This window comes from Manis pentadactyla, chromosome 3 (assembly GCF_030020395.1).
Source record: "Manis pentadactyla isolate mManPen7 chromosome 3, mManPen7.hap1, whole genome shotgun sequence".
NCBI classification, from domain to species: Eukaryota; Metazoa; Chordata; class Mammalia; order Pholidota; family Manidae; genus Manis; species Manis pentadactyla.
In genome coordinates this window covers 16,891,529-16,917,012 of record NC_080021.1, presented here as the reverse complement: position 1 = coordinate 16,917,012, position 25,484 = coordinate 16,891,529, and the positions used below count along the sequence as shown (strand labels likewise).

The window sequence follows — 25,484 nt, the reverse complement described above, 5'->3', positions numbered from 1 at the left end:
CCAGTGTATATTTTTTCGGCAACACACCCACTCCCAAGTTCTCCCATCTCTTTGTGCACAGGTACACACACACACAGACACACACACATGCACACACGCATGCACGCCAATCTCTTAAGTTTTTCCAGAACTTATGGTATTCTTGCAGAGGAATGTTGTTTTGAGGTTGGGCAATGCCTTACAGTGCTACAAGCCAGTGAGATGCTTCTGAGAGCTCAAACCTGACCATGATGTTCCTTTCCAGGGCACTGACCACCCGTGCACAGCCAATAACCCGCAGAGCTGCTCCGTTTCACTTTCACCCCAGGACTTTATCAACTTATTCAAGTTCTGAATCCCAGCACATGACAACACTTTGGAAGGGTTCCCCTGCTGATTGGATGGCTGGGAATACAGAGTTTGGACACTTCATTTGTAAATAGTGTACATTTTAAACATTGGCTCGAAACTTCTGAGATAAGTCATTGAGAGGACATTGGAGGGGAGAGATGCAGTTCCTGGCTGGGAATTTAAGAATATGGACTTCTCATTAGAATTGGTATGGAAAAACAGAAATACTGTAAATAAACTTTTTTCCTAATGATTTTCCAGCAAGACTATAGAGGCAGGAATTCTGTTGCATCGGTGAAAATGGAATTCTTTTGATGTTCATTGAAACTCCTTTATAGTTCCCCAGAGATGTGGAAGAAAATGGCAAAATTCACATACAAGATAGAACACTCTGTTTACAATGTGAAAATTTGTTTTAAAGAAGAAGAAAACTACATATGAGAAATCCCTGGGCTTTGGTTTTGATTTTGGGTTTGTTTTGAAAAGGCAAAGGAAGCATCACCCAGTTTAAACACGCCTGGGCAGGGCCTCATCTGGCGAAGATATCACACAATAGTCTACCTCGGAAAGCATACAGTGCTCTCTTTGACAAAGTGCGTTGTCCACTAGGCAGTGTCTGTTTTTCTTGTCTTTTCATCATATAAAAAGTGATTTAAAATAGGAAGGGGTTTGGAAAGCAATACTAATGTTTCAGATTTCTTTTTTAGGTGCCTAGGGCACCCTTTGGAGTCGCCTGTTTTCTAGAACAACCCAAAAACACATACGCCTCTTTTCCTTTTACGTTGTAGCTCGTTCAGGGCAACATAAGGCCAACCTAAGACCAATTAAAAACAGTCCCAGAGAAAGGCCTGCCACAGAAAAGAGAGAATTAGTCACTCAATAGCTGTGAAGAGTCATTCCTGTTTAACTTTTTGGCTTGTCTGGGCTTCTCGGAGTAGCTTCGTGGATAAGCTATCTCTGTGGACTGGTTGGAGCCAGAGTGCTGATAAAGGATTGTAAAACAGGTTTTATGTATCAGCTAAACAGTTTACCGGCTGCTGTTCCTCTTGGCGGGTGATGAGCTGAGGAGCTTTCTTTTCTTTATGTCCAACATCAAAATTCAGTCAACCTGAGCCAGGGCTTCTTGCAGGGGTGATGAAATAAGGCCTGGAGTTTCAGCCAAATAGGGAACAGAGGTCCTGTGAGTTCATCCTAAACATGCTCCATACCCCAGGGGATCTTGCTAGGCAAATATCAGCAGGTAATTACATGGAAGTATGGAAATCTCAGGACTTAATGAGCTTATTGTCAAATATTCCTGGGAGTGGTGGTGGTGGGGCCAGGGTGGGGGGTGTATGTTTTTGTTTTTTACTTGTTATAGAATTTTGCTTTTCTACAATGTACATATTTTTGAAGTTGTATTTGCTTTGCCCTTTTTTTTTTTTTCAAATGACATTGTCACCCTGCATGCCCTTGGTAAATACCTGAACCTGAAATAGAAACTTGATTCACATACATGTTGAGAAACAGTATATTCTTAGGGGTTGAACCTTGGGGTGCCCTGAAGAGGAGAGAGATGGTTAAGCATGTACAGTAACAAGCCAGAGGACCAGCCAGGGCCTCTTCATGCCTGTACCTGATAACACAACCTAAATAACCAGCATTCTGAGCAGAAGCCAACCACCAGTCAGTGCTCCTCACTTTGCAATGTTTGTGCCTGCACCAGGGTTCCTCAATATTTATTTTCATATTACTCCACTAAGAAGAAAAAATTAAATTGAATTTAAATTCTTCCTAATGAAAAAAGTAAAGAATATTACTGGGTAAGGTTGAGCTTTGGAGGGCCACAAACCACTGTAATATCTAAGGGGTTTTTGCTACTCCCCCCTACCCCCCCACACCCACACCCCAAGTAAAGTCACATTGAGCCTGCAGGACCTTGGTTGTCAAATAAGAAGCTAGTTCTTCCATAATTCAGATAGGTTCTCTCAGATGTCTCAGCTTCCTTAAAGATGTGGGATGGAGCTGGTTTTATTTTGCTTGAAAGCTCTGGAAATTGATGTTTTTAGGTTTAGGCATTTATGGTCATCACATCTCCCCACCAACTCATAACCTCTGCCTCTTTGTGCTGATCGAGTTGGTGGGAAGTCTTCGGCACCTGCAGCTTTGTGGTCCCAGGAATGTTGCCTTCTTTGGACTCTCAGCACAAAACTGGCAAACCTGTCTCATCTGGACTGTCTGCAATGCTCTGAGTGCACATCTTACTACACCAGGCAGCAGGTGTAGCTGGGCCAGATGACCCCTACCACAAGTGACAGGCTTAGTTTTTGAAATGTTTACCTAGGTGGTGCCCCTGGGCTCTCCCTGTCTCGTTTGGCATTTCTGGAGGTGGTCTATGACTGGGTCAAGGACATCATTTAAGGGAAAAAGAAACACTTGTGGTTCTCCTCCATTGGAAGAGAAGAAAAAGGAAGGAAATGGCAGGTGGAGAGGGAGAGAGAAAGGAATAGAAATGGCAAATCTTTGATGCTGTGATTTGCATGAGAGCAAGGGAGAAGAGCGTGGAGGGTGTAGAGCATCTGTGCATGGTAGCAGTTAAGCATGGCTAGAGCCTCACATATAAGTAAAGTGAGTTGAAAAGAAAATTCTTGTTCCCTGGGCACTCATCATCTGTAGAATTTCTACTAGCAAACCTTCCCAGGACAAGCTAAAAAAAAAGTGAAGAATCCCTGTCTCACAACCATTGGTCTAAAAGCCAGAAGGGACATGACAATGGAAATTGCTGGGAGAGACAGAATGCTCTACTCTCTTTGATCTACTTTTCTACCCTCACACCAACCCTGTAATGTAGAATTTAAAATTGACATCAAATATAAAGTAATTTGGACATCTAGGGAAGGAAAGAGGACAGTGTGAGCAAGGATATTATGATTTGGTCCAACTTACAGGTTTCTGAGCAAGGAGCCTAGAGTCTCTTGAGAGTAGGCATTTGGGGAAAGGGCAATATGTGAAGTTTAGGAGTGCTCACTTTATTGTAATATCCAGAAAAGAAGTCCAATGACATCTTAAACTAGATTGCATTATTACTCAACATTGTTACTTTCAGTGGATGGATCAGTCACATGGGACAAGTGGCAGAAAACTCCCAGGTAAAAACATACCCAGGGTGTCAGTTGTGAGATGACATCTGTTTAGTGATGATCAATCTTACATTGAAGGGCTCAGATATTTTAGACAGGGTGGGTTTACAAAACTCTCAATGCAAAAGTGGGGTTTACTTGGTAATAGCAAAGTAAAGTTATGAGCATGTTATTGCCACAGTTTCCATTTTTGTGGTTTTTCAAAAACTTTTTCATGAAGAACTTGGAATTAGCAGAGGCTCCTTCCTTGTTTCTGTTGTTTTTATGTGGGAGAAGAGAAAGAGCTTGGAATTGTATTTTTCCAAGCAAGTACTGTGATTTATAAGAAAGTCAATCATTATAAGACATGTTCAACAGTGTATCATTCTTATATCATTCTTAGTGTTTAATACAATGTTTATCATAAGACATGCACCTGAGTTTATATTTTTCTGCCAGGCTTTCAGACAATAATGTCCTGCTATGCAAACTCTCTATTTTATGTGTGAATTTTTTTAACTGTAATTTTATGGGTGAATTTTTTTAACTAACTATATCATCATTTTCTATGTTGACTTTTTTTTTTTTAATCTGTTTCCAACTGTCTGAGTCTGTGAACCATCCCTTCTGACTGGATGCTGGCCTAAAATCCTATTAGTGTTTAAACAGACCTCAGAAACACCCTGAACCTGTAGGCAAATTCAGAGACATGGCTCTTTGATATATCTTGGGCCCTTGATGTCTTCAATAAACAAGGTCGTAATTCCTTTAAACTCAGTGTTTTCTGTAGACGCTTTCTTCTCTGTTTTGTTAAGGACAGTAAACCCTCTATGGTTTTCCAAGGGAAGGAAACTCCTACCCCAGACTCTAGCATTGGAAGGGAGGTTAGAGATGGTGGAGTCTGGCACTCCGCCAGTTTTTCAAGATGAAGTAAGGGGTCTAGAATATTCAGGGGTCATGCCTCAGCCCACCAGATACTTAGTGGTGGATCTGCGTATAAACCTGGGGTTTTCTGAGGCCTTGACTTTGTGTCCCCTGCCCCAGCACCTTTTGCTGTGGCTGGAAACATAATGACACCCCATGTGATTCTTCTCAAGATCTTCACTGTGGAAGGCAAGCGCATGGGTCCACAGTTAGGCATTTGGCCATTAACTTTTCCAAATATTTTAAGTCCCTGATTCTTCCTGGAGAAGTTAAGGAGCCACTTAACATTTTTATAAACCTCTGATGCTGTTGTGAGCACAACATTCTAGTGCATATAATATTCTCTTCCTAAAACAAGTGGGGTATTTTGACAAATTCATTTTTCCCTGGGTACTTATAACTTAATTATAAAGGGGACCCTAAAGACAGATAGCAGCTGAGGAGTCAGCTTGCTTTCTAGAAACAGAGGTTCTGATGGTAACCAAGCAGGAATCATTTCCTCTCCCCTTAGACTAAGACGTACATTTAGTCCATCCCATCCATTTCCCCATTTTCGGATACCTGCTGTGAAATCTGGTGAACTTCTGTCCCAGTGGAAGTTCACACTCTGCTAAGCCTCATCTTCATTAAGCAGAGGGGAATTATTCCAAGAGGCAGCAAGGAGAAGGGACCACAAATATTTGTGACTTTGTCTACTGGACATTTTTTCAAAGTGTCGTTGAACTCACTCAGCAAACAAAACTTCCTGAAGTTTCCCAAAACTTGGGCCCTTCTCCATTGTCCAAAAATGGATGGCTGCTCTAAAATTCTGAACTTCTTGAAACTCCATCTGCTACAACATTAATTCTGAAGTTTGAACATGACTTTTTCTGTCTTTGAGTACAGAAATGTTTGTTTAATTAATGATGAACAGGTCTGTTAAACAGAAGGCTCCAAGCAGTGCTCTGCACTTGAGAGCTTTTGGCACCATCTTTATTCTACCAAGTGCCAATTACCCCAGCCAAAGGGGATGTATATAAAGTCCATGTCCTAAGCTTAGAAGCTTTGCTTTTTTAATGAAAAATACTATAGGGGGTTGAACATTGTAACTAAAAGTATAAGGTTAGACCAATTACATGCAAAGATGTTTATTTACTATTGTGTGAGCTGAGTCCATCTGTATAAATTATTGGCACACTTTTCTTGCATGATGAACTGATTTTTTTATAGTTGTTTGTACCAGACAGTGGCATATTTTTGTAAAAATTTTTGACACTGAATTGCAATAAATGTTTTTCCAACAACACACACTGGTGAATTTTTGGTGTGTGTCAATTCAAACTGGTTTTTATCCTGCTGAGTATGATTATCTTCTGCATGGTGAGGCTTACTCTTCCTTCTCCGAGAAACTGGTTATCATTGTTGTAAAAATTCTAGGCATACACAGAAAAGCTTGCTGCTGAGTAACAACCTGAGTCAATAATACAGCATTATGCTTAAATGGGATATTCCCACTTACTTTGTGTGTAGCAGAATGACTAGGGAAGAATGAACTGTGAAGTCAATATCAGTTTATATATTAACGGACCCATTTATTGAACAGCTACTATATGCTATATCCTGTACAAGGCACTGGGATAGGAGATGAACAAGACAGATACGGTCCCTGCCTTAATGGAACTTAGATTCTAGTGGGAAAAGTAAAAAAATAAAGTAGGAAAAAATTTTAATTCATAAGAAGTGCTATGAAGGGAATAAATAAGGGTCTGAATTACAGAAGAACAAGGGGAACCTGTTCAAGAGAAACTGAGCTAGGGGGCTTCTCTAAGGAAGTGATTTTGAAGCTAAGACCTGAAAGATGACCAGGAGCCAACCTGAGACAATGAGGGCATGATCGTTCCAGAAAGAGGTAATGGCTCACTCAAGGTTCAGATCCTGGTCCTGCCACTTACCTTTGTCATCTTCTTAACCCCTTTCTGCCTCAATTTCCTTGACTTCAAAATGGTAGTAATAAATCTATCTCTTATGGTTGTGAGGGTTAAATAACTAATACATGTTAAGTGCTTAGAGCTGGGCACATAGTAAGTTCAATAAATGCTAACAATTCTGACTCCCTGAGTGAGCAGGGTCTGAGGATAGGGTTAGGAATTGCACTGCATTTCCAGTTAGGTGTGATTTGCTCAGGTGACTAACTTGTGGGTGACCGACTTACTCGATACATTTTCTATGGAATACACTCTGACCCTGCCATTAACTCTCCATTAGAAAATGATTTTTGTTTAAAAAAGTCACATAAGAGTAATTAGAGATAATTTTTTTTTAACTTCCACCAGGATCACAAAATCTCATCTTTGCCTAAATACCCCATGTATGCTTTGTTCAGGCTGTTCCATCTACCTAGAATGTTGTTCCCCTGGTAATAAGCATCTGTTCCTCCATAGAGCCACCTCCTCATTGAAGCTGCATCCAATTGAGTAAATCTCATCTGCCATAACACTTTTATGAAAGTGGACTTTGTTACATTGTATTCTTGCTTAGGACTGGGGCCTACCTAGTACCTAGCACCATGTTGGTGCTGAATGAATTAATAAACCCACACATACATTCATAAAATGCTTTTGAAAATCTCACTTATAATTATATACTTATACTCAACTAGAATAAGAATCAGTGTGAGTTTATGTGCACAGAACTATTTATAGCTGCTTCATTAAAAATTAATGATAGTTGAAAAAGTAACAAATGCAGAGGTCTAGTTTTCATTAAAGTTTTTTAAGTTCAACTAAATATAAGTCTAGTAAATTTCCATATAAAATAAGAGGGCCTTTTATTACTTTGATAAACTCCAATTGAACAGACTAAAATCCCTTTAAAACAAGTCCCTTTTACAAACTTAATAGAAATTCCTTTAAACATTTTAAAGGGGCAATTGTAAATCTAATACATTTGCTTTTTTTCAATAAGCACTTCAAATACCTGCTCAGATAACCTTCAACACTAATAAGCAAAACACTCCCAAGTATATTAATAACTTTTAAGTTTAATTAATTAAGGGTAAATATACCTCAAATACTCTAAAAAGCTATAATGTTAAAATTAGTGAAACATTGACAGATAGTAACCACACTAGTGGGGGTGACAATTTAATACTATGGGTAACTGTTAAACCAGTGTTGTATATTTGAAATCAATATAAGACTGTACATCAAAGATACTTCAGGGGGCGCTCAAGATGGCAGGGTGAGTAGGGCAGTGGAAATCTCCTCCCAAAATCATATATATTTTGAAAATACAGCAAATACAACAATTCCTAAAAGAGAGACCATAAGATACAGTACAACAGGCACGCTACACTACATCTGCAAGAACTCAGCATCTCACAAAAAGGGTAAGATACAAAGTCATGACCCGGTGGGACCCAAACACTCCCCCGACCCCAGCTCACCCGCAAGAGGAAAAGAATCAGAGTGGGGAGGGAGTGGAAGCACAGGACTGCTAAATAACCAGCCCTAGTAATCTGCACAGGGAGCACAGACACACTTTGCATGGTATACTGGATATTAGAGAAACAGAAAAGTAAAATCTGAGACAGGGATGCGAGTGGGTCCCCACAGCCAGCTCCCCTGGGACAAAGAAAAGCAGGTGCTTTAAAAGTCTTAAAGGGACAAGGGTTTAACAGGTGGACAAAATCATACCAGCACACTCAGCCCAGCAGGCTGGAATCTTAAGGAACTTCAGGCACCCTAATCCCCTGGGTGGCAATGCAGCTCCGAACCCCTCACTGTAATAAGCAGCCTGCCACTCCTTCCCCCCACCAGTGCGGCAAGCAAATGGATGACCAGCCACTGCTGCAGACCAGCCGGGGAGCAGCCCCACCCATAGCAACCACACAGTCTTCTCCCAGTGTGCAGCTAACCGGACCAGACCCAGAGGCTGCTGCCTATGCATAGTGCCCTGCACAGGAAAAGGAAGCCAGCGGAAGGTCCAGAAAGCATGAAGGAGCACCGTTCTTGCAGGAGAACACACCCGGCACATCTGCGACCCCCTACAGTGCCCTAGACTATCCCGACGGCCACCCCGCCCACGGCAGCTCAGGGGATTAACCCAGAGACTGCTCCCTGTGTGCGAGTAACTGGCACAGGCAGTGGAGAAGGGCAAGGCAGGCGATGAGCAACCAGGAAGGGACTTTGTTCTCCCAGCAGACACAGACGCCACTTGCCAGCAATCATTTGTATTGCCATGAAAAGGCAGAAGAATCTGGTCCAGTTCAAAATCACTTAATGCCAGAGAGAGGGCCTGGCAAGATAGATATAACCAATCTTCGAGAAAAAGAATTCAAAATAAAAGTTATAACTATGCTGATAGAGCTGCAGAGAAATATTCAAGAGCAAAGGGATGAAGTCTATAGGGAGATAACAGAAATGAAACAATCAATAGAAGGACTAAAGAGCTGACTGGATGAGATGCAAGAGACTGGTAAAGGAATATAAATCAGAGAACAGGAATACAGAGAAGCTGAGGCAGGGAGAGATAAAAGGATCTCTAGGAATGAAAGAATATTAAGAGAACTGCGACCAATCCAAATGGAACAATATTCACATTATGGGAGTTCCAGAAGAAGAAGAAGAGAGAAAAAGAGATAGAAAGTGTCTTTGAAGAAATAATGGATGAAAACTTTCCCAAGCTGGGGAAGGAAATAGTCTTTCAGACCATGGAAACCCACAGATCTCCCAACAAAAGGGACCCAAGGAGGACAACACCAACACATATAATAATTAAAATGGCAAAGATCAAAGACAAGGACAGGGTATTAAAGGCAGCTACAGAGAGAAAAAAGATCACCTACAAAGGAAAACCCATCAGGCTATCATCAGACTACTCAACAGAAACCTTACAGGACAGAAGAGAATGGCATGATATATTTAATGCAATTAAACAGAAGGGCCTTGAACCAAGAATACTGTATCTAGCAAGGTTCTCATTAAATTTGAAGGAGGGATTAAACAATTTCCAGATAAGCATAAGTTGCTGGAATTTGCTGGAATGAACCACCTCTACAGGGTATTTTAAAGGGACTGCTCTAGATGGAAGTACTCCTAGGACTAAATAGATGTCACCAAAGAAAATAAAATCACAGGAAAGAAAGCAGACCAACCAAATACTAACTAAAAGCAAAATATAAAATCAGCTATCCACAAAAGCAGTCAAGGGAAACACAAAAGAGTACAGAATAAAACACCTAACATATAGAGTAGAGGAGGAAGAAGAAGGGAGAGAAATAAAGAATCATCAGACTGTGTTTATAATAGTGTAATAAGTGAATTAAAGTTAGATGGTTAGATAGTAAACAAGCTACCCTTGAACCTTTGGTAACCATGAACTCAAAGCCAGCAATGGCAATAAGTACATATCTATCAATAATCACCCTAAATGTAAATGGCCTGAATGCACCAATCAAAAGAGACAGAGTAATAGAATGGATAAAAAAGCAAGACCCACCTATATGCTGCTTACAACAGACTCACCTCAAACCCAAAGACATACACAGACTAAAAGTGAAGGGATGGAAAAAGATATTTCACACAAACAACAGGGAGAAAAAAGCAGGTGTGGCAGTACTTGCATCAGACAAAATAGACTTCAAAACAAAGAAAGTCACAAGAGATAAAGAAGGACATTACATAATGATAAAGGGGTCAGTCCAACAAGAGGATATAACCATTCTAAATATATATGCACCCAACACAGGAGCACCGACATATGTGAAACAAATACTAACAGAATTAAAGGAGGAAATAGAATGCAATGCATTCATTTTAGGAGACTTCAACACACCACTCACTCCAAAGGACATATCAACCAGAAGAAAATAACTAAGGACACACAGCCACTGAACAACACACTAGAACAGATGAACCTAACAGACATTAACAGAACTCTACACCCCAAAGCAGCAGGATACACATTCTTCTAAAGTGCACATGGAACATTCTCCAGAATAGACCACATACTAGGCCACTAAAAGAGCCTCAGTAAATTCAAAAAGATTGAAATTCTACCAACCAGCTTCTCAGATCACAAACATATAAAACTATAAATAAATTGTACAAAGAAAACAAAAAGGCTCACAAACACATTGAGGCTTAACAACATGTTCCAACATAATCAATGGATCAATGACCAAATTAAAACAGAGATCAAGCAATATATGGAGACAAATGACAACAACAGCACAAAACCCCACTTCTATGGGACTCAGCAAAGGCAGTTCTAAGAGGAAAGTACATAGCAATCCAGGCACATTTAAAGAAGGAAGAACAATCCCAAATGAACAGTCTAACATCGCAATTATTGAAACTGGAAAAAGAAAAACAAATGAGGCCCAAAGTCAGCAGAAGGAGGGACATACTAAAGATCAGAGAAGAAATAAATAAAATTGAGAAGAATAAAACAATAGAAAAAATCAATGAAACCAAGAGCTGGTTCTTTGAGAAAATAAACAAAATAGATAAACCCCTAGCCAGACTTATTAAGAGAAAAGGAGAATCTACACACATAAACAGAATCAGAAATGAGAAAGGAAGAATTATGATGGATCCCACAGAATCACAAAGAACTATTAGAGAATACTATGAAAATCTATATGCTAACAAGCTGGATAACCAGAAGAAATGGACAACTTCCTAGAAAAATACAACCTTCCAAGACTGACAAAGGAAGAAACACAAAATTTAAACAGACCAATTACCAGCAATGAAATTGAATTGGTAATCAAAAAACTACCCAAAAACAAAACACCCGGGCCAGATGGATTCACCACTGAATTTTATCAGACATTTAGAGAAGACATAATACCCATTCTACTTAAAGTTTTCCAAAAAATAGAGGAGGAGGGAATACTTCCAAACTCATTCTATGAAGCCAGCATCACTCTAATACCAAAACCAGGCAAAGACCCCACAAAAAAAGAAAATTAGAGACCAATATCCCTGATGAACGTAGATGCAAAAATACTCAACAAAATATTAGCAAACCGAATTCAAAAACACATCAAGAGGATCATACAGTATGACCAAGTGGGATTCATCTCAGAGATGCAAGGGTGGTAAAACACTCGAAAATCCATCAACATCATCCACCATATAAACAAAAAGAAGGACAAAAACCACATGATCATCTCCACAGATGCTGAAAAAGCCTTCGACAAAATTCAACATCCATTCATGATAAAAACTCTCAACAAAATGGGTATAGAGGGAAAGTACCTCAACATAATAAAGGCCATATATGACAAACCCACAGCCAACATCATACTTAATAGCAAGAAGCTGAAAGCTTTTCACCTAAGATCAGGAACAAGACAGGGATGCCCATTCTCCCAATTTTATTCAACATAGTACTGGAGGTCCTAGGCACGGCAATCAGACAAAACAAAGAAATAAAGGGCATCAAGATTGGTAAGGAAGAAGTCAAACTGTCACTACTTGCAGATGACATAATAGTACATAAAAAACCCTAAAGAATCCACTCTAAAACTACTAGAACTAATACCTGAATTCAGCAAAGTAGCGGGATACAACATTAATACACAGTAATCTGTTGCTTTCCTATACACTAACGATGAACTATCAGAAAAAGAAATCAGGAAAACAATTCCATTCAAAATTGCATCAAAAAGAATAAAATACCCCATGGATATACAAGGGGGAAATGACGGCCTCTTCAACAGCTGGTGTTGGCCAAACTGGACAGCTACATGTAAGAGAATGAAACTGGATCATTGTCTAACCCCATATACAAAAGTAAATTCAAAATGGATCAAAGACCTGAATGTAAGTCATGAAACCATAAAACTCTTAGAAAAACACACAGGCAAAAATCTCTTGGACATAAACATGAGTGACTTCTTCATGAACATATCTCCCCGGGCAAGGGAAACAAAAGCAAAAATGAACAAGTGGGACTATATCAAGCTGAAAAGCTTCTGTACAGCAAAGGACACTATCAATAGAACAAAAAGGCATCCTACAGTATGGGAGAATATATTCATAAATGACATATCTGATAAAGGGTTAACATCCAAAATATATAGAGAGCTCATGCACCTCAACAAACAAAAAGCAAATAATCCAATTAAAGAACAGACAGAGGAGCTGAACAGACACTTCTCCAAAGAAGAAATTCAGATGGCCACAGGCACATGAAAAGATGCTCCACATTGCTAATCATCAGAGAAATGAAAATTAAAACCACAATGAGATATCACCTCACACCAGTAAGGATCGCCACCATCCAAAAGACAAACAACAAATGTTAGTGTAGATGTGGAGAAAAGGGAACTCTCCTACACTGCTGGTGGGAATGTATTTTAGTTCAACCATTGTGGAAAGCAGTTTGGAGGTTCCTCAAAAAACTCAAAATAGAAATACCATTTGACCCAGGAATTCGACTCCTAGGAATTTACCCTAAGAACACAGCAGCCCAGTTTGAAAAATACATATTATGCACCCCTATGTTTATCGCAGCACTATTCACAATAGCCAAGAAATGGAAGCAACCTAAGTGTCCATCAGTTGATGAATGGATAAAGAAGATGTGGTACATATACACAATGGAATATTATTCAGCCAAAGAAAACAAATCCTACCATTTGCAACAACATGGATGGAGCTAGAGGGTATTATGCTCAGTGAAATAAGCCAGGCAGAGAAAGACAAGTACCCAATGATTTCACTCATCTGTGGAGTATAAGAACAAAGAAAAAACTGAAGGAACAAAACAGCAGCAGACTCACAGAACCCAAGAATGGACTAACAGTTACCAAGGGGAAAGGGACTGGGGAGGATGGATGGGAAGGGAGGGAGAAGGGGAAAAAGGGGCATTAAGATTAGCACACATAATTGGGGGGAGGCGGGGGCATGGGGAAGGTAGTACAACACAGAGAAGACAGGTAGTGACTCTATCGCATCTTACTACACTGATGGACAGTGACTGTAATGGGGTATGTGGCCGGGACTTGATAATAGGGGGAGTCTAGTAACCATAATGTTGCTCATGTAATTGTACATTAATGATACAAAAAAAAGGTACTTCAATAAAAAAAATAGTGAAATATTCACAACTTTCCATTTAAAATCTTATCTTACACTAATTCCTTAATTCCTTATTTTAAATGGAAATCATGAGGCCACCATGCCAAGCAGAATCATGGCTCCCCAAAGGTGTCACTTCCTAATCCCTAGAACTTGTGAACATGGCAAAGGGGAAATTGCAGGTGTGATTAAATTAAGCACTTTAAGATAAGGAGATTATCCTGGACTACCTAGGTGGGCCCAATGTAATCATAAGAGTCCTTAAAAGTGGTAGAGGGAAGTAGAATAGGTCAGAGTGATGGGATGTGAAGAAGACTCCTCCTGCCATTGCTGGCCTTAAGGATGGAAAAGATGACATGAGCCAAGGACTGAGGGAAACGTCTATAATCTCAAAAAAGCAAGGGAACAACTCTTCCCCTGGAGCCTGCAGAAAGGTACTTAGTGCCACCAACACCTTGACCTTGGCCCAGTGAGACCTGTGCAGGACTTCTGACCTTCTGATGGATTTGTGTTGTCTTAAGCCACTGAATCTGTGGCAGTTTGTTAGAGCAGTAATAGGAACTAATACAGTTAACCTGACAGATTTGCCAGCAGCCCAGCCCTACAAAGCTTTTCCCTAAGTTTTGCCCCTTCAGACAAATTCCCACTGACTCTTCTGCTGCATGTCCCATACTCCAGTCTGGGTTAGAGTCTGTCTGCAAATGAAAGGCATAAAGGTCTTTATAGCCTAATTCATTAGCAAGAGTTATTTTGACTGCCCAGATAAATGGACCTACAAAAGCTAGACAGATGAGCTCTCCCTCTCAGGGGTAGATGTAAAGTTGTCTCCCTCCTATTCTACAAAGGCTTGATTGAGGTTAACACCAATCACACTGCTGCCCAAGAGACGTCCCAGGGAATCAAAGATCCAAATTCTCCCGAATAAGCAATGTTTAGGAAGCAGCAGTGTCCTAGGCGCTGGGGCAGCCATTCAGAAGAGCTCTGCCCTTGCCTTCAAGGAACCTACTGACAAGGCAAGTGGCTGAGAGGGGCAAGAGAATGTACATCAACTACAATACAAGGTCCAAGTTCCAAATGCCCTGAGTGAAGTACCAAGTGCCAGAGGAATTCAAAGAGGAAGAACTGAGTTCCTGCTTCTGAAAAGGAGAACGATGTGGGATAAGTCACAAACTCACAACATACTCATCCTGAGTCAGTGTGAACAAGGCTCGTTTGGACTCTGGGAGACAAGGACTGTGGCTTCAGGGCCAGAAACCAAGACTTATGACCCAAGCCCATTTGGTGGTATCAATAGGTTTCTTGACAAACACACACACATAGAGGGACACACTCTGAATATTGGGCAGATTTCCCTCTTGAATGGAACTAAAGCTCTCTGTGTACCCTAGGGTCCCAGTGCCTAAGCCTTGTCATTGTTCTAGGAAACTAACAGAAGCCCAGTGAACCACAAGTCCCTTCAGGAAGCTCTATGGTAGTTAATTTTATGTGTCAACTTGGCTAGGCCATGGTACCCATTTTTTTGGTCAAACAAAGACCAAGATAGTGCTATGAAGGTTATTTTTTAGATGTAATTAACATTTAAATCAGTAGACCTTGAGTAAAACAGATTACCCTTCATAATGTAGTGGACTTTAGCCAATTGTTGAAGGACTTAAGAGAAAAAGACTGACATCCCCCCAAAGAAAGGAATTCTGCTTCCAATCTGCCTTCAGACTCGATACTACAAAATCAACTCTTCCCTGGGTCTCCAGGCTGCCAGCCTGCACTGTAGATTTCAGACTTCCAGCTCCACAACTGTGTGAACCAATTCCTTAGAATTCCTTAGAATAAATCTAGATGGATGGATAGATAGATAGATAGATAGATAGATAGATAGATAGATAGATAGATTGATTGATAGATAGATGAAGGAGATGGATGGAAGGACAGGAGAAAAGAAAGAAAGGGAGGAAGGAAGGAAGGGAGGGAGGGAGGGTAGGAAGGAGGGAGGGAGGGAGGGAGGGAGGAAGGAAGATGATGGATTTTAAGGACTAAAAATTTCTATATAGAAAGATACACAGGGGAGCCAAGATGGTGGCGTGAGTAGAACAGCGGAAATCTCCTCCCAAAACCACATATATCTATCAAAATATAACGAAGACAACTCTTCCTAGAATAAAGACGAGAAGACACAGGACACCATCCAGACCACATCCACACCTGCGAGAACTCAGTGCCTCGTAAAGGGGGTAAGATACAAGCCCCGGACCAGCGGGACCCGAGCGCCCCTCCCCCCAGCTCCCGGCGGGAGAAGAGCAGGCAGAGCGGGAGGGAGACGGAGCCCAGGACTGCCGAACACCCAGCCCCAGCCATCCGGGCCAGAGCGCAGACACAGTACGTGCCAAGGGGGCCCTGGATACTAGGGAAACAGGGCAGCAAGAACAGTGAGCGGGCACCAGAGGCCTGGTGCCGGACGACATAAGAAAAGTGAGTGGCCATTTTTTTTTTTTAATGTTTTGTTTTGGCGAGCGCTTTTTGTAAGTCTTAAAGGGATAGGGACCCCAATACTAGGGAAACAGGGCAGCAAGACCGGTGAGCAGATGCCTGAGGCTGGTGCAGGAGAGTAAAGAAAAACGAGCGGCCATTTTTAATTTATTTTTTAAATTTTTTTAATTTCACAATTATTATTTTTTTTTGTGGTCGTTGTTTTGTTTTGGCGGGTGCTTTTTGGAAGTCTTAAAGGGGCAGGCAGGACACTTAATCCAGAGGTAGAGAATCCGGGGATCTCTGGGCACCCTAACCCCTGGGCTGCAGGAAGCAGGGAGGCCCCTTACAGAGATAAATAGCCTCCCAGCAGCTCCTGCTCCAACGCGACTCCACCATTTTGGAGCAGCTGCCCGAGCCAGGCCACGCCCACAGCAACAGCGGAGATTAACTCCATAGCAGCTGGGCAGGAAGCAGAAGCACTGTCTGTGTGCAGCTACCCAGCACAAGACACTAGAGGTCGCTGTTCTCCCAGGAGAGGAGGGCCACAAACCAACAAGAAGGGAAGTTCTTCTGGCCGTCACTCGTCCCAGCTCTGGAAACTATTCCTATCACCATGAAAAGGCAAAGCTACAGGCAGACAAAGATCACAGAGACAACACCAGAGAAGGAGACAGACCTAAACAGTCTTCATGAAAAAGAATTCAAAATAAGAATCATAAACATGCTGACAGAGATGCAGAGAAATACACAAGAGAGATGGGATGAAGTCCGGAGGGAGATCACAGATGCCAGAAAGGAGATCACAGAAATGAAACAAACTCTGGAAGGGTTTATAAGCAGAATTGATAGGATGCAAGAGGCCATTGATGGAATTGAAACCAGAGAACAGGAACGCAGAGAAGCTGACATAGAGAGAGATAAAAGAATCTACAGGAATGAAACAATGTTAAGAGAACTGTGTGACCAATCCAAAAGGAACAATATCCGTATTATAGGGGTACCAGAAGAAGAAGAGAGAGGAAAAGGGATGGAAAGTATATTGGAAGAAATAATTGCTGAAAACTTCCCCAAACTGGGGGAGGAAATAATCGAACAGACCACGGAAATACACAGAACCCCCAACAGAAAGGATCCAAGGAGGACAACACCAAGACACATAATAATTAAAATGGCAAAGATCAAGGACAAGGAAAGAGTTTTAAAGGCAGCTAGAGAGAAAAAGATCACCTATAAAGGAAAACCCACCAGGCTAACATCAGACTTCTCGACAGAAACCTTACAGGCCAGAAGAGAATGGCATGATATATTAAATGCAATGAAACAGAAGGGCCTTGAACCAAGGATACTGTATCCAGCATGACTATCATTCAAATATGATGGTGGGATTAAACAATTCCCAGACAAACAAAAGCTGAGGGATTGTGCTTCCCACAAACCACCTCTACAGAACATCTTACAGGGACTGCTCTAGATGGGAGCACTCCTAGAAAGAGCACAGCACAAAACACCCAACATATGAAGAATGGAGGAGAAGGAATAAGAAGGGAAAGAAGAAAAGAATCTCCAGACAGTGTATATAACAGCTCAATAAGCGAGCTAAGTTAGGCAGTAAGATACTAAAGAGGCTAACCTTGAACCTTTGGTAACAACGAATTTAAAGCCTGCAATGGCAATAAGTACATATCTTTCAATAGTCACCCTAAATGTTAATGGACTGAATGCACCAATCAAAAGACACAGAGTAATAGAATGGATAAAAAAGCAAGACCCATCTATATGCTGCTTACAAGAAACTCACCTCAAACCCAAAGACATGTACAGACTAAAAGTCAAGAGATGGAAAAACATATTTCAGGCAAACAACAGCGAGAAGAAAGCAGGGGTTGCAGTACTAATATCAGACAAAATAGACTTCAACACAAAGAAAGTAACAAGAGATAAAGACGGACACTACATAATGATAATGGGCTCAGTCCAACAAGAGGATATAACCACTCTATATATATATGCACCCAACACAGGAGCCCCAGCATATGTGAAACAAATACTAACAGAACTAAAGGGGGAAATAGACCGCAATGCATTCATTCTAGGAGACTTCAACACACCACTCACCCCAAAGGATAGATCCACTGGGCAGAAAATAAGTAAGGACACGGAAGCACTGAACAACACAGTAGAGCAGATGGACCTAATAGACATCTATAGAACTCTACATCCAAAAGCAACAGCATATACATTCTTCTCGAGTGCACATGGAACATTCTCCAGAATAGACCACATACTAGGCCACAAAAAGAGCCTCAGTAAATTCCAAAAGATTGAAATCCTATCAACCAACTTTTCAGACCAGAAACGCATAAAACTAGAAATAAACGGTACAAAGAAAGCAAAAAGGCTCACAAACACATGGAGGCTTAACAACACGCTCCAAAATAATCAATGGATCAATGACCAAATCAAAATGGAGATCCAGCAATATATGGAAAAAAATGACAACAACAACACTAACCCCAACTTCTGTGGGACACAGCAAAAGCAATCTTAAGAGGAAAGTATATAGCAATCCAAGCATATTTAAAAAAGTAAGAACAATCCCAAATGAATGGTCTAATGTCACAATTATTGAAATTGGAAAAAGAAGAACAAATGAGGCCTAAGGTCAGCAGAAGGAGGGACATAATAAAGATCAGAGAAGAAATAAATAAAATTGAGAATAAAACAATAGAAAAAATCAATGAAATCAAGAGCTGCGTCGTTGAGAAAATAAACAAAATAGATAAGCCTCTAGCCAGACTTATTAAGAGGAGAAGAGTCAACACAAATCAACAGTATCAGAAACGAGAAAGGAAAAATCACGACGGACCCCACAGAAATACAAAGAATTATTAGAGAATACTATGAAAACCTCTATGCTAACAAGCTGGGAAACCTAGGAGAAATGGACAACTTCCTAGAAAAATACAACCTTCCAAGACTGACCCAGAAAGAAACAGAAAATCTAAACAGACCAATTACCAACAACGAAATTGAAGGTAATCAAAAAACTACCAAAGAACAAAACCCCCGGGCCAGATGGATTTACCTCGGAATTTTATCAGACATACAGGGAAGACATAATACCCATTCTCCTTACAGTTTTCCAAAAAACAGAGGAGGAGGGGATACTCCCAAACTCATTCTATGAAGCTAACATCACCCTAATACCAAAACCAGGCAAAGACCCCACCAAAAAAGAAAACTACAGACCAATATCCCTGATGAACGTAGATGCAAAAATACTCAACAAAATATTAGCAAACCGAATTCAAAAAGACATCAAAAGGATCATACACCATGACCAAGTGGGATTCATCCCAGGGATGCAAGGATGGTACAACATTCGAAAGTCCATCAACATCATCCACCACATCAACAAAAAGAAAGACAAAAACCACGTGAGCATCTCCATAGATGCTGAAAAAGCATTTGACAAAGTTCAACATCCATTCATGATAAAAACTCTCAGCAAAATGGGAATAGAGGACAAGTACCTCAACATAATAAAGGCCATCTACGATAAACCCACAGCCAACATTATATTGAACAGCGAGAAGCTGAAAGCATTTCCTCTGAGATCGGGAACTAGACAGGGATGCCCACTCTCTCCACTGTTACTTAACATAGTACTGGAGGTCCTAGCCACAGCAATCAGACAAAACAAAGAAATACAAGGAATCCAGATTGGTAAAGAAGAAGTTCAACTGTCACTATTTGCAGATGACATGATACTGTACATAAAAAACCCTAAAGACTCCACCCTAAAACTACTAGAACTGATATCGGAATACAGCAAAGTTGCAGGATACAAAATCAACACACAGAAATCTGTGGCTTTCCTATACACTAGCAATGAACCAACAGAAAGAGAAATCAGGAAAACAACTCCATTCACAATTGCATCAAAAAAAATAAAATACCTAGGAATAAACCTAACCAAAGAAGTGAAAGACTTATACTCTGAAAACTACAAGTCACTCTTAAGAGAAATTAAAGGGGACACTAACAGATGGAAACTCATCCCATGCTCGTGGCTAGGAAGAATTAATATCGTCAAAATGGCCATCCTGCCCAAAGCAATATACAGATTTGATGCAATCCCTATGAAACTACCAGCAACATTCTTCAATGAACTAGAAGAAATAATTCAAAAATTCATATGGAAACACCAAAAACCCCGAATAGCCAAAGCAATCCTGAGAAAGAAGAATAAAGTAGGGGGGATCTCACTCCCCAACTTCAAGCTCTACTATAAAGCCATAGTAATCAAGACAATTTGGTACTGGCACAAGAACAGAGCCACAGACCAATGGAACAGACTAGAGAATCCAGACATTAACCCAGACATATATGGTCAATTAATATTTGATAAAGGAGCCATGGACATACAATGGCAAAATGACAATCTCTTCTACAGATGGTGCTGGCAAAACTGGACAGCTACATGTAGGAGAATGAAACTGGACCATTGTCTAACCCCATATACAAAAGTAAACTCAAAATGGATCAAAGACCTGAATGTAAGTCATGAAACCATTAAACTCTTGGAAGAAAACATAGGCAAAAACCTCTTAGACATAAACATGAGTGACCTCTTCTTGAACATATCTCCCCGGGCAAGGAAAACAACAGCAAAAATGAACAAGTGGGACTATATTAAGCTGAAAAGCTTCTGTACAGCAAAAGACACCATCAATAGAACAAAAAGGAACCCTACAGTATGGGAGAATATATTTGAAAATGACAGATCCGATAAAGGCTTGACGTCCAGAATATATAAAGAGCTCACACGCCTCAACAAACAAAAAACAAATAACCCAATTAAAAAATGGGCAGAGGAACTGAACAGACAGTTCTCCAAAAAAGAAATACAGATGGCCAACAGACACATGAAAAGATGCTCCACATCGCTAATTATCAGAGAAATGCAAAGTAAAACTACAATGAGGTATCACCTCACACCAGTAAGGATGGCTGCCATCCAAAAGACAAACAACAACAAATGTTGGCGAGGCTGTGGAGAAAGGGGAACCCTCCTACACTGCTGGTGGGAATGTAAATTAGTTCAACCATTGTGGAAAGCAGTATGGAGGTACATCAAAATGCTCAAAACAGACTTACCATTTGACCCAGGAATTCCACTCCTAGGAATTTACCCTAAGAATGCAGCAATCAAGTATGAGAAAGACCAGTGCACCCCTATGTTTATCGCAGCACTATTTACAATAGCCAAGAATTGGAAGCAACCCAAATGTCCATCGATAGATGAATGGATAAAGAAGATGTGGTACATATACACAATGGAATACTACTCAGCCATAAGAAAAGGGCAAATCCTACCATTTGCAGCAACATGGATGGAGCTGGAGGGTATTATGCTCAGTGAAACAAGCCAAGTGGAGAAAGAGAAATACCAAATGATTTCACTCATCTGTGGAATATAAGAACAAAGGAAAAACTGAAGGAACAAACAGCAACAGAATCACAGAACTCAAGAATGGACTAACAGGTACCAAAGGGAAAGGGAATGGGGAGGATGGGTGGGTAGGGAGGGATAAGGGGGGTGGAGAAGAAGGGGGGTATTAAGATTAGCATGCATGGGGGGGGAGGAAGGGGAAGGCTGTACAACACAGAGAAGGCAAGTAGTGATTCTACAACATTTGCTATGGTGATGGACAGTGACTGTAAAGAGGTTTATAGGGGGGACCTGGTATAGGGGAGAGCCTAGTAAACATAATACTCGTCATGTAAGTGTAGATTAATGACACCAAAAAAAAAAAAAAAGGCATCTCCTGTGTGGAGACCTCCAATGAGTTCTACACAAGGGTATAAAAGGCATATAAAAGTGTAGGCAAAGAGTCTGTTTGTGTTTATACAGAGGATCAAAGCCTAATTGGGCTACCCTGAAAATGAACTAAGATACGATATGAAAAAGAACTTCCAACATCAGCACTCTCGGGAAGACTCATGACAGAAGATGATCATAAAAAATCCCTAACAAAGATCCACGCACTGCTACAGCTATAGATGCACTCATCCCACCAGTTCCTGGACTTGCCATGGGAATGAAGAAGGAGATATCTAAGCTGGCCTGTGCATACAGTAAAACAGCAAATTTGACTGGATCTATACTGTCAGAACTCAACCAAGAATTAGGAGAAGTGCAATTTGCAGCGCTCCAAAATCTTGCGACTATAGACTATCTACTGTTAAAAGAACATAAGGGATGTGAACATCCCCCAGGAATGGGTTGTTTTAATTTGTCTGATTTCTCTCAGACTGTTCAAGTTCAGTTGGACAATATCCACCATATCATAGATAAGTTTTCACAAATGCCTAAGGTGCCTAACTGGTTTTCTTGGTTTCACTGGAGATGGCTGGTAATTACAGGTATGCTTTGGTTATGTAGCTATACTCCTATTATGTTAATGTGTGTGCGCAATTTAAGTAGTAGTTTAAAACCTATACATGCTGAAGTTACTCTACAAGAAGATATGTCAAAGAAATAATCAATCTTCCCATGTTTTCTTCTGCCTGCTACTTCTATAGCTTTTCTTCTTCTTTCCTAATTACAACCCTTAAATAGAATTCGTGCCTCATATCGAAAATTACCGAGTATCATAATTCTTCCAAGTGGTAAAGATACCTCAAGACAAATGTTGGGTATAGAAGCCACAGGGCATAAATCTGCAAAGAAGTAAAAAGCTAACCTTTTCAAACAATAAGGCTTCTCCCTCACTTACCAACTTTACATTTCCCTGTATGGCCCCGGAAGATGACTGGTTAGCCAGAGACGGGTAAGATTCCTCAAGGGAGGAACAACCTAAGACAGGCACAGTCGCAGGGGGGCCATCAGGTGAGAAATTGGGGAGCAACAGAGGTGAGGCTTAGAACCTCAGCCCCCCTGTTCTGAGAGAAATCTTCTGCATACGTGGATGTTTTATTGCCCTTGTCTAGCTTGGATTAACACATAGTCTACAGGCACACACCAGATCATCTACATTTGCTCTCTTACAACACTAAACTATGTTTTCTACCTTTATCTTGTATCTACCTACCACTTCAGCATTTTATTTAAAATAATAATAATAAAGAGAGAAATGTGGTATCCACATATAAGTCAAGTATAAAAATCAAATGAGTATTCATATTTGAACTGACTGTTTATAGTTCATAATGCATGAGAAAAACCAAAAGTTTCTGTGATGACTGCCCTTGTACTGCTCACCATGTAACTTATTCAATATGTAAGAATTTGTTCTCCATGTAAGAACTTGTTCATTATGCTTCAGAAGATTGGAGACTGACGAAAATTAGGCTTGGGGTGGATTAATGATTGTGCATTGAGCATTGACTCCCCTATACAGAATTTTATTGTTGTTAACAACCATTTGATCAATAAATATGAGAGATGCCCTCACAACAACAACAACAACAAAAAAGTACACACTTCCAATGGTAAAATAAATAAGTAACCGGGATGTAATGTATAGCATAAGGAATATAGTCAAAATATGGTAACAACTTGGTATGGTGATAGCTGGTACCTAGAATTATCATGTATATAAATGTTGAATCACTGTGTTGTACACCTGAAACTAATGTAGTGTAATACTGTGTGTCAACTACCCTTCAATAAAAAATAATTATCTACAAAAAAAAAAAAAAGATATACACACACATATATGTATAAAGAGATATACTGTATAAATCTATATAGAGATAGAGCAATACATATCTTACTGCTTCTGTATCTCTGCAGAACCCTGACTAATACAAACTCCTAGAAAGAGAACAAGGGCAAGGAAAGTCTAGAGGAAGCCTTCAAGAGGGCAGGAGGGAAAGGGAGAAAAACCAAGTGTGAGTGGAATCTAGCGGCTGCAAGAGGCAGCCAGCCAATCACCACATCCTGAGAAATATTTGGCAGATGCCAAAGAGTGTGACAAAATAGTCAAGTCACCCACATTAAAGTGTTGGAGTGGTCCCACTTTCTTGTACTTTTTAAACTTATATTTAATTGCTTTAATTATACTTAACTATTAAGTTTTTTCTTAATTTCAAAGTTATTCCAAGGAACCCTTACCTTCCTTCAGCGAGGCAGCACAGCATAGCGATTCAGAGCAAAGAATCTGAAGCCAATCTGCCTGGGCTGAAACCCCGCCCACCTCTTCCTGCTGTACTGGGCAGTGTGCTGAACCTTGACATGCCCCCTGACCTATAAAGTGAGGGTGATGACGAATTGCTGTAAGGAGTCAGCTGTTGCATTGAACATGATTAAGACATTTTGTGTGGTTAGAGCAATGCTTAACCCATAGTAAGCTTTATATAAACATTCATTATTATTATTAATGAATATTATACATTATATTAATTAATATACATTAAGTACTTAATGTATATTAATTAATATACATTATATTAATTAATATACATTAAGCCCCCTCTCCATTTTTTGTTTTGTACTATGTGCTCTAGGCACAAAAACCATGTACTGTATATAAACTATTAAAAGAAGCATAATGAGTAAGTCAATAATGCACACGATCCTCATCTTAGCTTATCATTTAAAACAGTGGTCTCTAACTATCCCACCAATAAATCTTTCTTAAGCATAAACCCAATGTATGTGTATTCATTTACCTGTGAAATACAGGCAGGCACGAATATCATAAACTAATATTTCAAAGCATAATGGACACTTAAGAGGAGAGTTCTCATTAGTAATGATGGCTATAAATCCATATTTTGAATAATTGTGATCATTTTGAATTTTTGGCCCATTTTTGGTCAGACTTCATTAGCTTATCATTGTTTTTACCTCCTACTGCAGCCAGTGAAGAGGCTCTCCCAGGAAGAGCGCCGTGTTAGTGCTGACATTTTCCTTTATGTCTGCAATAGCAGTTTCTTCACTCTGCTCTTTCTTTGCAAGAAACTTCTTTAAGCATTTATCCATTTTGGGAGATTTTGTTTACTTAAAACTAGACACTATTACCTATAAATCCATTTAGCCAGCCACACAATCCATTAGCAGTACGCCACAGTACACCAAAAACAAATGACTGACTGACAGTACCACTGGCCTCCATACCACATTGAGGTCCAGGTGCCTTGGGTACTGACATGACACCTGAGGCCTGATGGGTAGACGGAGAGGACCAGTATCAGTCTGGATATTAAACATTTGTAAAGCTTTTGTGCTGCTTGTTCTCTGTGTGTCCCTAAAGATCTACTCTCCACTTCTCTGCCCAGTTCCATGCCCCCGGGGGCTGACTGCAAAGGGCTGCATCTCCCAGACTCTTGCCAGTTGGTATCTGGTTGGGTAGCCCAATGGAAGGTGCCGGCAGAGACCAGAGAACAAAAGAGAGAGTTTGGGGTCTTTCTTGTACTCCCTCTTCGCTGGTCACAAATCTCTGACAGAAGCTGCATCCCTCCTCCACAGAAAGCCTCCTCTCCAAGCCTGGGAGAAGTGATTCCCAGTGTTCCCGCCTCTGGGAACCTCAGCATCCTTTGTGTTCCCTTAATCCTTCCCACACCTCTTCAAGCAGACCCTTCATTT

General features: G+C 40.4%; 1 protein-coding gene across 1 annotated transcript in view; it reads left to right on the top strand.

Annotated features, from left to right (window-relative positions):
* FBXO32 (F-box protein 32) overlaps positions 1-5,639 on the top strand; it is a 34,179-nt gene extending 28,540 nt beyond the window's left edge. The window contains exon 9 of the mRNA XM_036883095.2: positions 245-5,639. Within this exon, the coding sequence (XP_036738990.1) occupies positions 245-334 (90 nt within the window). The 3' untranslated portion in view covers positions 335-5,639. The remainder of the gene's footprint in view (positions 1-244) is intronic.
* Positions 5,640-25,484: the final 19,845 nt, after the last annotated feature.